This window comes from Corapipo altera, unplaced genomic scaffold (assembly GCF_003945725.1).
Source record: "Corapipo altera isolate COAL_440 unplaced genomic scaffold, ASM394572v1 95, whole genome shotgun sequence".
Lineage (NCBI taxonomy): Eukaryota > Metazoa > Chordata > Aves > Passeriformes > Pipridae > Corapipo > Corapipo altera.
The window spans coordinates 1,507,605-1,522,393 of NW_020884947.1; the positions used below are offsets into that span (position 1 = coordinate 1,507,605).

Here is a 14,789-nt window from a genome sequence, read left to right on the forward strand (position 1 = left end):
GTACTTTGAACTAAGGTAAAGCAACATAATCTTTGATATATCAGGGACCCTTCTTCTGCTCATCTAAATCAATATGAAGCTAGTGTTACATGCACACCAATATGGGCAAAACATATCTCTTGTCTCTCCAACTATAATAATTATTTTTAATAGATTAAACTTTAATCTCTGCTGCCCCAGAATGTACTCACAAGAACTAAGTGAACAAAAAAAAAAAAAAAAAAAGCCCAACAGGTAACCCTGTGAGAGCAATTCATGCTGCTTTTGTAACCCGATATAAAAAGCTGGCATTTAAAGGTTTCATGTGTTAGATCAAATTATAAACTGAGTAGCAAATGTTTCTCTAAACCATCCCACTAAAAGGAAAAATACCTGTCAGATGCTAAAGCTTAGCAGGAGCAGGACACTAATTATCCATGATTCATTAGCCATCCCACAAGTCTGTTATTGCTTCCTCATATGGAAAGTTCTTAAGGACTGTCATATTCTGAAACCTGGCAGTCAGATGACTCACTTTGAGACAAAACATTATTACCAAAATATAATGCCTGTTCCATACAGACATTGTAATCACCATTGTATGTGAAAGATGAAAACAAGGAAAAGGAATTCAGCTTCCCTTCCTCTGAGTCCTCCTCATACAAAACTCAAACCACAGGGGTGGCAATGGGAGGGGAGTGAGGAAGGGAAAAACAAATACTAAAGTGGCTTCTACAACCAAACCCTCCATAATTTCAAAGCAGAATATATGCACAACACTAACACGCTGCAGGATGACCACATGAAAGCACAGCTTCAGAGAAGATAATGCGTTACCACCAGTGCCTTGCACACTGCCATTTGCTTAAGGACACCCTTAAAAAACTGAATATAAGAATTCAATTATTTGGAGAACCCAAACCTAAAATTACACAAGAGTGGATGTGAAAAGAATGAAGTTTTTCCACAGTTAGCATGTCTTCACCTACATAACAAAATAAAACACCCAAGAACTAAAGCAAGTGATGAAGGAAGACCTGTAATTCAAAACAAGAAAAGACAGTTTAACAGTTATTTTCTTTCCACTTACAGAGCTTTCTGGAAAAAATTAATTCAAGTTCCCAATAAGCATTTTATTGAATGGGATGGGGGGAGTCTCAATTACATCCCAGATTAAGAAAGAATCGGGAGGGAGTTGACAAGAAGTAGTTTCAACATCCCATTTTGTATTTAATTAAGGATGCCCTCTTCTCCAGTTGTATTCAACTGCAGAATTTCTAGTTCAACTGTAGAACTACCTGAACTGTAAAGTTCAAGAAATTGATACAGCAAACATGAATTGCTATCTGAGGTGCTTCTACTTGAGGAAAAGAAAACCCTCTTTTTTTTCAAAGGAAAAGAAGAAACACTGAAAGCCTTGAAATCCAGGCATCCTTCCCAGTTTAATTTGTTGGTATTCAACATCTACCATCAAGCAAAGAGGATCCAAACTCATCCACTGCAGTCTGTTGCTACACAAGTCTCCTACACCTCCCTGTTGCAATAATAACTGCACTCTACAGCCAGCACTGCTCTGCCAGGAAGCCCTCACAGCTTACACAACCCACTACACGGATTGCAAACAAACTTTCACACACCGTTCAAAAGGAAAGTTAATTCCACAGGGCAGTGTCTCTGACAATTAAATCCACAGCATTTTTTCCCCCATTTTGAGCTACATGTTCCTTATACACAATTGGATAAAGCTCACACGTTTTACGTGGAAAGCCCAGACAAGTCAAGTAGCTACAGACCATAACATCATCTGGGATCTTAAACCCTATGAGAATCATTGTCAAGTTCAGTTTTAACCTGTCCTGCCTTTCCTATAGACAGATGTTGGAAGCATGTTAGTGTTGTGCATATAGTCTGCTTTGAAATTATGGAGGGTTTGGTTGTAGAAGTCACTTTAGTATTTGTTTTTCCCTGCCTTACTCCCCTCCCATTGCCACCCCTGTGGTCTGAATTTTGTGTGAGGAGGACTCAGAGGAAGGGAAGCTCTATTTGCCTCCCTCTGAAAGAATGGTATAATCTATTACCTTTCTTCCATTTTAGGAAACTAAACTGTTCTCACTTCCACAAAAATCCATCACAGCACACTAACAAACTAAACCCCAAGTTTGAGTCTCTGCACCTCCCCATCAGTACAAGCTCCTAATGTTTGTTCTCCCCAAGGCCCTTTAAAGTCACTCATGGCACAAAGGTTGTCCTCAGGCAGTGCTGCTACACACATTTTGATGAAAGACTCGGCTCTTCTTTCAAGAGTACTTCTGATTTCACCTGGTACAGTATTTGAATTAATTTTAAAAAGTTAAAACGTAATTTGCTACATTGTTTTGCTAGTTATTAAGCATAATACCCAGTTTTAAAAATAAAGATTTTTCAAGCACTTCAAATTAAAAAAACCATCTGGGAAGGGATGGAAAATGAACATCAGTTTTGCAACACCACAGTGTTAATATGAACTATGTAATTATAGATAAGCCTTTTAACTGATTTTAACAAAGTCACTCTTGAAACAGAAAAATTTAGAGACCTCCTACGTTACTTTCACACAACAGATGTGAAGTTCATCTATTTAGGTTTAGAAGGATGAAAGAGCCATACAACTATGCCTGAAATGACAAAATCCAACTCAAAACTGATTGTCAGATAGTAACATAACGTCCAGTGGAAAATACAGATTTCTGACAAGGTTACAAAGCTGTCTTTAAGCTTAAGTCAACTACTTATCCCACAAATGTATACTCTAAAAATAGTTTCACACCTCCCTGAAAATACTACTGCTATTTAAGCAAGTTCCTGCTCAAACAATGGACACAGTAAGAGACAAACACTAGATGCTACACATGATTAAAAAATTTAAAAGAATGCTATACTGATTATAACAGTATAAAATAAAGTTGTGCTGGTCTGGGATGGGTTCTTTTGTTTGGTTGAGGTTTTTTTAAATGTTTAGAGTTTAAGTCTACTTACAGACTTTTTGTTCTGATGCAATACATGTTAAGGAACTTATTCTTTTTTTTTTTTTAAGTTTTGAAAACAGCAGTCAATTATTTTTAACATAAGAACTTCAACATAGTAAGCAGCATCTATATAACACTTCACAAACAAGAGTAAATAAAGTTTAAGATGATTAAAAAGGTTTATCACTTTCTACAAAATATTCATTTCATTAACCTATTTTATTGGAGTACTTTGAAGAGGTTTAAATTATTCAGAGAACTAACTATTAGCAAAAGGAATAGTCTAAATGTTTGACTGGAAATGGAGATCCAGTTGAACTTCAGCTGGTCCTACTCAAGTCCTCAAATCTCTGCAAGAAGCTCTAAGCCCTTGACTATTATTTCTTGGAGCAAAAACCTACTGCTCATGTGTAATTCTAAGTCATGAAAAAAACCAAAAACATTCCAGGCAAAAGCACACTGTCATTACTAAATGTTTCACAAAACAGAAAGGTGTAACTGGGTAGAGGTTCCTGGGCTCTAAATACCATACTTAATACCTGCTATCCCTCCTCCTGCAAAAGCTGCTTTCAAACAGAGACTAAGAGAGCTCATACATTTTCATTAACTAGAGGACCAGGAAGCTTAAAGTTCTATTTTCAAGAAATATGATCATGACAGTAGGAAAGAGATCCAAAAATACATGACACTATCTTAAGTGAGTCTGAATGAATATTATAGCTTAAGCGAAACTGCCTTTGCTCCCCACAAAAGGCTCTTTATCTGCTAAGGAAACCACATTCCTGGAGGCATTTAAAAGGCTACAGTGGACAAAATACTAGAAAAACATATATTGTGGGAAGTAATCAGGCACTAACAGAGAATGAGACAGGATGATTTAAGACATCTTTCCTCACCCATGATTTCCTCAACTGGTTTTTACAGATTGACAGCACAAACTTTGACTCAAACTGCTGTACATTATCTTTCATTTAATTTGAGGATACGGGAGGTTTAATCATACTACACAGCAGATGCCTATTGCTCAACTTCAGGGAAGCAGATTTAACAAAGAGCTCAAGCCAAAATACTTGGAAATTTCTTAAGACATCTCTTACCCAGAGGCAGGTGCAGAGCTCAGTAATTTCTGAGCTGTTTCACAATCACAGTGGTGCTGGGACTGTCACTGGCCACCACTGAAGTTTGCTCAAGAAGTCTCTCCCTTTTGTAAATGCCACAAGAACAGACATATCAAGAAACTGCTCCAGCTTTCCACCTACCTGTTCCTCTCCAAAGACAATTTCTTCCTGATCTTAGCAATTCTCTGGTTTCTTAACTAATTTCCAACGAACAAATAAGATACCAGAAGCAGACCAACCTCTAGCAAATTGCAGCTGACTTGCACTTTGTTATTCAAAACCCTGGAGACATAGAAGTAGTTTACTTTCACTCTGCTGAAGCTTAGAAAACTTACAAGTATCTTATTGCATTCCTTTCCATTCAGACATCTGTCCTACAAGACATAAGGTTACCCTTACAGAAAAAAAAAAAAAACCACTTTGGAAATACTGAAGTCTTTAGCCTCTTACATGTAGGGGTACACTGTACAGGCAAACAAACATTTTTCTTGAGGTCCATTGCTAACAGTTTCTTTTCAGCTATACATTATGTTTATGCCTAGAAGTGGATTTAAACCACTGATTTATTTAGCTGGACAATTTTGATACAATTTTTGATACAATCTTGATATGTATATACAAGTGATGTTACCGCTTGCTTTCTCGCTTTATGGTCACTTACAGAAATTATTACCATGGGAAGAAAAAAAAGTCCCAGAACTGTTTTTCAAAGCAAAGGTAGGCCAAAATTAGTTCTATTTTTCGAATGTTAAGTTAAAGGTTCCCCTGGGAATAGGCATTAAAACAGGTATTAAAATTTCAAACAAGAACTAAAATTCTGTCCCTAGTTGAACTGTTTCATTCATAGTTGTTCTTTTTGGTCCTTAAGCTAATACAAAGGGAAACTACCAGTGTTGCATATTTATATTTGCTACCATTTTATTGATCCCAATCAAACCCAGCCCAATCCTCCTCTACATATTACTCATCTGTATTGCATTTTCCACAAGCCATATTCCAAAAGCCAAGGGCATCAAGCGTGCCCTGCAGCAGAAGATACCCCCACATACAGTGCAAGGACATCTACCATCTATTTTATCAACACAGCACTGAATTTCAACGTGTCATTCACAGGTAGGAAAAAAAATAAAAAAATCAGACCTACATTCTGACCAAGAGATGCTGTAGTACACCTTGCAAGTGTACCACAAGAGCTTAAGGGATTAAAACCTGCAATCGCTTTAAAGATCTTCCCCAAATCACACTACACTGGTGTGCAGGGCAAAGAACAGCCTTTGCTGACTCCACTGTATCCACAAGCAGAAATTACATCTACCCCAAATAACCTGTTTGTTCCCATTTTGACAGGAGGTTACAAGCTTTACATAAGCATCTCAAGCTATTTAAAGAAACATGGTTACTATTTACAGCACACAATCTGAATGAACTTCATGAGCCAGTACTTAACCTACTTTAGCCAGTGCAGGCCTGACTCACAGGACACTCTGATTGCTTTGTAAGGGACTCTGTACCACTTATCCAGCACGTGCTGAAACAGCAGCCTGGGAGAAAGCCTAACATAGAGAGCAGCTACTTCACTACACTACTTACATGCAGGAAAACTGTCTTTGCCATGTCCATTCTTGGATTCTACTTACAGTAGTAACACTGATTGTGCAGCTCAGGAACATTAATCCACTTTGCTGTAGCATAACCAAAATGAACAAATTTACTGTAACTACGCCTAACAGGGCATAACTCAAAATCTTCTGGACAACAAGAATTCTAGGAATCCAAGGAGAATGCTTTTGACCTTATTTTGCTTAAACTTAGTGAGGTCACAGTATGGCTAATTCATAAACCTGTCCACATACCGACCATTACAGTAACCTCAAGGGGCAAAAAACCCAAAATCAATGCTTGATAGTTCTCAGGTTGCAACCACACCTTTTGTTACTCTGGTTTAGATACTTATACGAAATAATTAGTATCACAGCTCACCCTTGCATCTATTCACATTGGCTTCTGCAAACTGGCCCATGCAAAGGAAAACTCAAGTAAGTGGATGCACAGATTGGAGAAGAGAGACCAGGAGTTACACTGCAGGAAAAGCAGTACCCATCTGACTCAAGTTCAGTCACAGCACTGCTGATGTGTTCTGCCCTTTATTAAGTACTGCCTCCTCATCAAACCCTTCAGGGAAACATATCCAGCCCCAACATTCCCAGCATTTTAAAACTACCATGGAAATCACTATCAACCAGTTCTTATGTTTATTCTCACATGTAAGTGATACTTATTTTCCTGTTTCAGTTGAAGTTGACATCTTTGACTTATGTGTTCACACTCACTCCTGTAAGAAAACCTCCTTAATATACAGAGATATCATTGTGACCTGCAGCATAAAGTCAATAATCATAAAGCAGAGACAATTTGAGTTCAATTTACTAGAAAAATCAAAGTTATACACGTGTTTTGCCTATTCAAGACCTTAAACTTCAAGAAAGATAATAAATCAAGCATTCAGGTATTTGCAGGTGACGATGACCTGTTTACAAACATTAAACTCCTGTGTAACACTGTGAAGGTCCAAGATGTGGGGTTAAAAAGAGCAAACTATCAACAGAAAAGAGTTCTATCAGTAGATGTCAGAGTCTGAACCACCAGTGCTCACTCTGAAGCCCTCAAGATGCACTGTGGCAGGAGCCAGGCCATGCTGGAGGAAGTATCACATTGCACATTCATTGTCCCTGCATCCCTCAAAGCAGCTGTTCTGGTCGGGCAGGGTGCCAGCTACAGCTTCGGTCTGACCTGGTGTGGTACTCAGGATCTGCCTCAGTACCAAGAAAATCCACTACTATAAAATCCAGATGACTTTAAACTATTTCTAAGAAGAGAAGCCCCCCCTGGCCAGGAAATCACTATTTCAGTCCCTGAGTTCCTTCACTGTTTAGAGACCCTTAAAACTTATCACTGTGTTGCCTTACCTAGTCTAATGTTAATTAATGCATGAGATGCCATAATATGGAATAGTTGAAACTATTACTTATGTGGTTAAAGCCAGGTATTTAGTATTAACTATTTAAACAAACCAAAGACCACTTCAGATAACATGTTACTGTAGTTTGGGATTTTTAAGTACGATACCAAGATTATTACTCTTTGGAACCCCCCATGCCACCACATTGGGGGTGGAGTAGCACAAGAATGTTAAACACCAGGAAGGCTTCAAACAACCTGTGTTGTTTGATCTGAAACAGAATTAAATCTCACTGTCACAGTAGGATTTGTTTACACACTAAAAAGCACGTGCAACCTCTTGGCTGTTCTTTACTTGTCGCACCTCAGGATCAACTGACATAATTCATGAAGCAGAACACTGGAAAAAGCTCAGCAGTTTCCACTTCAGTAAAGAAACATTTCTGTCCTTGTACTGCAGTTACCAGTCTAAACACCACCTTTGCTCATTCTGTGGCAGCCTCTAAGATGGAGCATATTAGCAGGGGAGCACAAGCCCAAGGAGGCTCTTTGCCACACACTCATCCTTCAAATTCCAGGGTGATGGGATTTGCCTGCACTCCTCACTGGAACAGCTTATTTGGGTGTTTTACAACTCATACAGCTCTTCCTGCTCACATAACTGAGTAGAGAAAAGTAATTTTGAGCCCTGAGAGGCTGAAAACAGCTATCATATTTTCTTATCTTTTCCTACAGTATTTTCTTTGTTTTTACAGCTGTCTTCATGTTCTAGAAGGTCTGATGTTTCACAAGTTTGTATTTTCAGCTTCTAGTCCAGAAAAAGATCCTTCCAGAATTTAGCACTATGTGAGAGCTAAGCAGTGGTGTACAGCAGTCTGCCTGATCATTTCATTCTATTTCTACCTACATGAATCACACTCTTTACTGGATATTTGACACAAGAACTGAAGATATGGCATATTCCTTCCCAAGAGGGCATGAAAACCTAAAACAGAGGGGGAATGAAGTGTGAAAGTCTGTGGAAGAATAAAACAAAATGAAAGTACAAAGAAATAAACAGTTTATGGTGTTAAGAGCCTGATTTCTTCTTTTCAATAAAGGCACAAATCAGAATATTAAAGAGGAAGGAACAAGCCATGAACAAGCAGAGAAATAAAGGATAGGTAGGGATAGATTAGTAATCTGAATTTTCTCACCTATGAATTCTAAGCTTAAAAAGCAATGACAATGGAAACTTTGCTTTCAGAATCAAGACTTTTGATTTTCTAGCAATAAAATTTAGCAAATAAGTAGGGACTGAAGCAGATCACCAAGTTCAGAACTCAACTAGCAAAAAAACCTGCTCAATAATGCAAAAAAATCCATAACAAACAATAACCAACACCAAAACAGAAACAACAAGAAAATAAAAAACATCAAACCAAAAAACACCTTTCATCCCCTTCTACCTCTAAAGCTTCACCCAATCACAGCTATTCAAGATCTTCATTTAGATACAACAGCCCTTGCTTCAGGTTAAAGTAAATAAATCATTAATTCTGATAAATATTGATTTGAGAGAATTCCTTACTGAAAAGCCTTAAGCAACTTTGGCAGGTGTTTCAGTATCAACCTCTCAGGACTCCAGAGCAGCAGCAGAAATGTCTGCAGCCCCAAAACTTTGCTCTTCGTGCAGTCGTGGCTCCAATATATGACTGCAGCATAAAGAATTCTCCCTTCCCAGCACCTTCAGATCTATCATCAGGCATAGCTGACCCATGTTAAGTTCTCCACAAGCAATGTTATCTAACTGCTGACCTGGTTTCGAGCAACTACTTGATAAGTTGAGCTTTTTAGGAAGATTTGAGAACATCAAAATGTTTTCAGTAAAGCTTAGAACAAAAATCCTTAAAAGCGCTTGTTTCCAACAGAGGTCTTTCATAAAGTGACTTAGAAGTGAATTTGAAATCACAGAAAAAGTATTTTTGGAAACAATAAGGAGCCATCAAGACACATGAAAGAAAGGTCTTACTGAACTTCCCCTAATCTTAGTCCTGATCTTCAATGAGCTGCATGCAGATACAGGACACATCCACTTCTTGTGTGACACTTCAAAACAAGCCTTCTGTAGTATTAGTTCATAATATTTTGCACAGAAGTAATTTTGTTTAACACCACAATGTAAGTTTCAAAGCACATACATCTACCAGGATTTGGGGCATGGGGAGAAGGTAATGGGTAAGCAAACTGTCATACTGAAAAACCCCAATATTTCTTGTAAGTTTAATAAAATTTTTACTTCAAATGTTTTCAGAACTTGCCTAGTTTTTAAACAGATGTTTCCATTAAAGTTTAGTATGTTTAGAAACTGATGTATCTCCAAACTACACTTTGTGCCTTTGATTAAATACACAGTAGTATCTCGATAGGAAGATTCTACTGAAACGGCTGGAAAAAACATTCATCAGGCCTTGACACTGTAAAATGAACTTTGTTGCATAAACTACTCAGTTTATCATGAAAACATCATTTCAAAATAGGCCTTACAGGAAAAAGTAGTCAAGACTGGCTGAACATTAGTCTAATGGTAAAATTCTGCAGCAAATCTAAACAGCCAAAAAGCTTCCTATAGACATGGGTTGTTATCAGGTTCTCTCCACATATACCCATGCCATATGGATTACTTAGAAGGTGTAAAATCTGAGCAAGTGAAGCTGTTCTGCCACTGAAATACTGCAAACATCTTCAGAGCCCAAAGAATGCAACCATCAAGACTAGCGAAAAAAAAAACAAAGGGCAGGTTCTGAATTTTTACATAAAGAAACCTGCATCAGACCACACAGAAAGTTGAAAGGCAAATCCAATAATACTTCTGGTCTAGATTAGCAAAGTAATCCCAGCAGTGATTAACACAGAGAAACAGGTAAGATCTGATTAGCTATCTAGTAAACTTGCATCTTAACCAAAACTCTGAACACTGTCTACTCATAGTTAGAACAGAGCTGGTTACCAACCTTGCCAATAAGCAAATAGATTGTTCTGTATGGCTTGTCAACCCATTACCTACCCCAGAGTTTCATCAAAAAAGTATTTACATTTAAAGAAAAAAAATCCTTTAATCTATAAGGAAGTTGAACTCACTAAAGTACAAGAGAGGGACAGATGCCATCATACAGACTTTCAGCTAAGAGGATACAAATTAGTTAACATCAGACAGTTCAGCTCCAACACCTTACCAGTATTTTTCCCCCACACATTTCTATGTAAAGCCTACTAATACCAGGGTACCACAAACTGGACATTTTAGCCAGCATCCCATTCTAGTCAGCTTTTCCTTCGCACAGTGCAGGGACACTGGTGCACAACTACGTCCTTTCATTTTTGTTGCTACTTCTGCAAACTACCTCCTCCTCACTACTCTTAACAGACCTACTCATACAAACCCTCCAGGTCTCGTTATCTGTTGAAGGTAGTAGGATTATATTCACAAGTATAAGATCGAATTTTACATGTTAAACTGTAGCACTCAACTCTGTGGACACAGAAGCTTCCAAAAAATGAGCTGTATATATGCATTTGTATTACATGCAAAGTTATAGGCATAAACTAAGTTTACTAGTTTTTGTATTAGCACTTTACCCTCATGAGTGAAGCAGAATTTTGAATAACTGGGAGTAAAACACCTCTCTGTTTAGCTGAAGCAGTTGCCATATTAGAACACTATTTCCAACTTGCTTATTAGCTGTTTCTTTAGTTAATCCATTTATAGGGGCTTGCTTACTCTTATTTAGCCTTATGGAATTACTCAAACTGTAAGGGGAGGTTTAATCAAACAGATTTGAACTAAGATTACTGAGAACTCATTGCATCTGGGAACACAGTGACATTAAGTTTTTTGCTACCATGTTCACTCCCTTCCCCAGGGTTTCCTTCATTTTCGAAAAATTAAGCCATTTTTCTTTGGCCTCTACTTCAAGGATCTTTTCAGAGCTCTCTGCACTCAATATCAAGTAGATTGGACTTCAAGAACTGGGTTTTGCAAGCAAAATATAAGTTGCTAGAGGGTATGGCACCCTGTAGCAGCCTGCTATCCTGCTGAAGGTGATATCCATCAGCACAAGGACAGAAGCAAATCTGCAACAACTACAAATTAGTGCAGGTTATCTAGAAACAGCCTTCCTGCAAGAGTTCCCTTCCCACACTGAGGAAAGTAAGATCTCACCCGTGTCATTTTAAAAAAGTCTAACGATGGCCTGTTCCATCGTACATCCTCCTCCCGTCTGCGCTTCAGCCGGCTTTTCTTTTCGTTCAGGACGCAAGGCTGAGAGCGGCACCTCAGCAGGCCCTGCCGCCGGCTGAGCTCGGGTGTGGAGGTGGGAGTGCTGTTGGCTGAAGGCAAGAGATTTCCTGTCTCGGTGATGTGCTCCTGGGAGAGGGAGAGGCGGCGCCTTGGGTTAAAGTCACAAGGGCCTCCGGAATTCCAGCGGGTACTCGAGCTCGTGCTGCCCTCGCTGCTGTCCACAAACCCGCTGCTGGCAGAGGAAGGTCTGGGTACTGGTGATGTGTTGAAGCTGGTGATAGTGAAGACGTTGTTTAGGGACAGTATGTTTTGTGGCAGACTGATGCTTGTGCTTCTCTGTAAGGTTGCACTTCCATGACTGTTGCAGCGCTGCAAGGTCGCGCTGCCGCCGCTGTTACAGCGTCTCTTTGACACGGGAGTCCAAACCTTGGAATTGCCAGGCTTCCACGGTGACCGACAGCGAGCCAGCTCGTCTGGCTCCGAGAGGGACCTACAGTGGCGTTTTGTTGGCGGTGCCAAGGGCTGACCCGAGTTTTCGTTAAGGTTTAATTCGCTTATCCATCCTGACACCATGGATGTGTTGGAAGATTCCTGCTGCCACTGCAGACTGCCATTACTGGCAGTGCTGGTGTTGAATGGGCACACTGGGAAAGGGTAAGCTGAATTCCTTGTTGTGTCAGTCTGGATTGGGTAACCCCCATTTAAAGCTTTCCAAGGGCTCTCTTCTGAAAACAGAAAAAGATACAGGTGAAAGATGAAAAGGGAAAAAAACTTATTTGTTTTAAATTAGTTTAACGTAAAACCAAAGGCAAGCCTAAAAGGATGAGCCACAAATACCCAGCTCTTAATCAAAGTTTCACACTATAGTCAAACATTCACTTTATAAAAGCTTAGAAAACTCCAAAAACATGAAGACTGAAGTATTTCAGGAGCCAATCCAAGCATTCCAATGTATGCACCTTGTTAATACTTCTCTCTGTATAATGAACCATTACAGTACCGTGTTTCTCAGAGAACAACAGGGACAGTTTCCTAGTGCATTTCACATACCACAGTTAAAACATGTAACAGTGAACAACCTCAGGTACAACCAAAAGGGATTAACAAGTAATGTGAGAACCCACCAGGGAATTTTTATTCTTATTTTTTTAATGCAAGAGCAGGGTAATCTCTTCAAACTGCTGTCCTTTATTTGGCTGTTAAGCTTTTCTATTAAGAACACCTTACCAAAGAAAACTTGCAAAGAGTATTCAAATTCTGTGGTGTGAAAAGCTTTAAATTAGAAACAGTTTAAAAGTTAAATCAGATCGTTGCCTTCCCCCCCCCACTACACTTTGGATATAAGCAAAAAAAAAAATATCTTAATTTAATGCATAAAATGAGTATCCCTTAAGAACCTCCTGCAAGTTTTACTGTGAATGCAGACATAGTGCACAACTTCTCATCTGAAGTGGCAATGCTGGGTTAAAAGCAGTCTGCCAGTGCAGCCTCTCACTCTTTTGTGAAGCGTCTCTTTGAGAACATTCTGCACATTTTACAGCTGTTCCTCCACATTATACAATGAAGTGTAAGAAGAACTACAGCAGACTTTGGATTTGCAAATTGAAAAGCAGCAAAACTGTTGGCCAGCTAACAGTGCTTCATGCTTGGTTAGAAAATTTGCTAATTTAAACCAATTAGCCAAGTAAGTTTCACTTACCCTAGCTTTAAAGAAAGAATATTTAAAATAGCAGGTTTTTCCCATACGCCTATTTTAAGAACCTAGATACAGCCTAAACATTAAATACTAGTATATTCTTAGGGTTGACTGTCTAAACTAAGTTTTAGAGTGGTTAACAGATAAAAGATTTGCTGAGTAGCTTTAAAAGTTGCAAGCTCAAATAGTTGTACATGTTCCATGCCCAAAGTATGTCATGGATTATCCTGTTTATTTGGATCTTATTTAAAGAACACCCTATTGTCTCAAAATCATTTAACTGTGCAGACAGCTGGCCTATTCAAACATGTTTTATTAGAATTCCTCTGTCCTTCCTCCTCTATTCTTTCAGATGGGTACAACCACATACTGTGCTTTGCCTTAAGCATGTAAGCTCTTCAAGGCAGGGACCATCCATAATTCAATGCAAGTAAAACAGCCAACACAATGGGATCCAGCTAATGTTTGAAACTCCTAGCATCTACTGTAGGACAATTTCCTAGCTTGGACTGGCCTGATCTTTAAAAATACTTAGGAAGCTTTCTCCCAGGCCAGGAGGCTGGTTTAAAGTTTACTGTAAAAAAAAAAAACAAGTCAAGAGATGCACCTGTGTTTTAATTGTTTATGTGGTAGAAACACCTAATCATTTAGACTAGAAAAGATCTAAGATCAGAGTAAAACCACTAACCTCACACCGCCAAGTCCACCACTAAATCATGTCCCCAAGCACCACACCTACACATCTTTGAAGTACCTCCAGGGATAGTGACTCCATCACTGCCCTGGGCAGCCTGTTCCAGTGCTTGAAAACCCTTTTGGTGAAGAAATTTTTCATAATATCCAATCTAAACCCCACCGGCGCAACTTGAGGCCATTTCCTCTTATCCTATCACTTGTTACCTGGGAGAAGAGGTTGACCCCCACTTGGCTACAACCTCCCATCAGGGAGTTGTAGAGACAAATAAGGTCTCCCCTGAGCCTCCTTTTCTCCAGCCCCAGCTCCCTCAGCTGCTCCTCATAGGATTTGTTCTCCAGAGCACAAACTTGTGCCCTCAATCCCCTCATCCAGATAACTGATAAAGATACTAAACAGAACCAGCCACTGTGCCCTGAGAGACACCACTGGTGACTGGCCACCAGCTGGATGCAATTCCACTCCCCACCACTCTCTGGGCCTGGTCATCCATCCAGTTTTCCACCCAGTGAACAGTGTACCCATCCAAGCCATGAACAGCCAGTTTTTCCAGAAAAATGTGGGAGGCTGTGTCAAATGCTTTCCTAAGGTCCAGGTGGACAACATCGACAGCCCTTCCCTCATCCACCACACAGGTCACCTTGTTATACAAGAAAACCAGGTTGGTCAAACAGGCCCTGCCTTTCATAAAGCCATGGTGGCTGGGCCTGTAGTTCCCCAGTTCCTCCTTCAGGCCATTCATGCAGATGGGTGTCTTATTTGCCAACCTCCACTCACCTGGAACCCTTCCAGTGAGTCAGGACTGCTGGTAAGTGATGGAAAGTCGCTCAGTGAGCACTTCCACCAGCTCCCTCAGTACTCCTGGAGGGATCCCACCCAGTCCCATAGACTTATGTGTGTCTCAGTGGTGTAGCACATCAACCATTTCCCCTTGGATTGTGGGGGCTTCATTCTGCTCCCCATCCCTCTCTTCCAGCTGAGGGGACAGGTACCCAGAGAACTGGTCTTACTATTAAAGACTGTAGGAAAGAGGGCATTAAGTATCTCAGCCTTGTCCTCC

General features: G+C 39.7%; 1 protein-coding gene across 9 annotated transcripts in view; it reads right to left on the minus strand.

Moving 5' to 3' along the window:
- The window catches only part of FAM53A (family with sequence similarity 53 member A), a 70,786-nt gene that overhangs the window by 26,450 nt on the left and 29,547 nt on the right, over window positions 1-14,789 (minus strand). For 6 of the 9 annotated variants that reach the window (XM_027662692.1, XM_027662693.1, XM_027662691.1 and 3 more), the window contains exons 4-5: window positions 11,262-12,064; window positions 5,740-5,784 (exon numbers count right to left, since the gene is read on the minus strand). In XM_027662692.1, the coding sequence (XP_027518493.1) occupies window positions 5,740-5,784; window positions 11,262-12,064 (848 nt within the window). Of the gene's footprint in view, window positions 1-5,692; window positions 5,785-11,261; window positions 12,065-14,789 lie in introns of all 9 variants that reach the window. The other 3 variants (XM_027662698.1, XM_027662699.1, XM_027662700.1) reach the window with 2 other exon arrangements.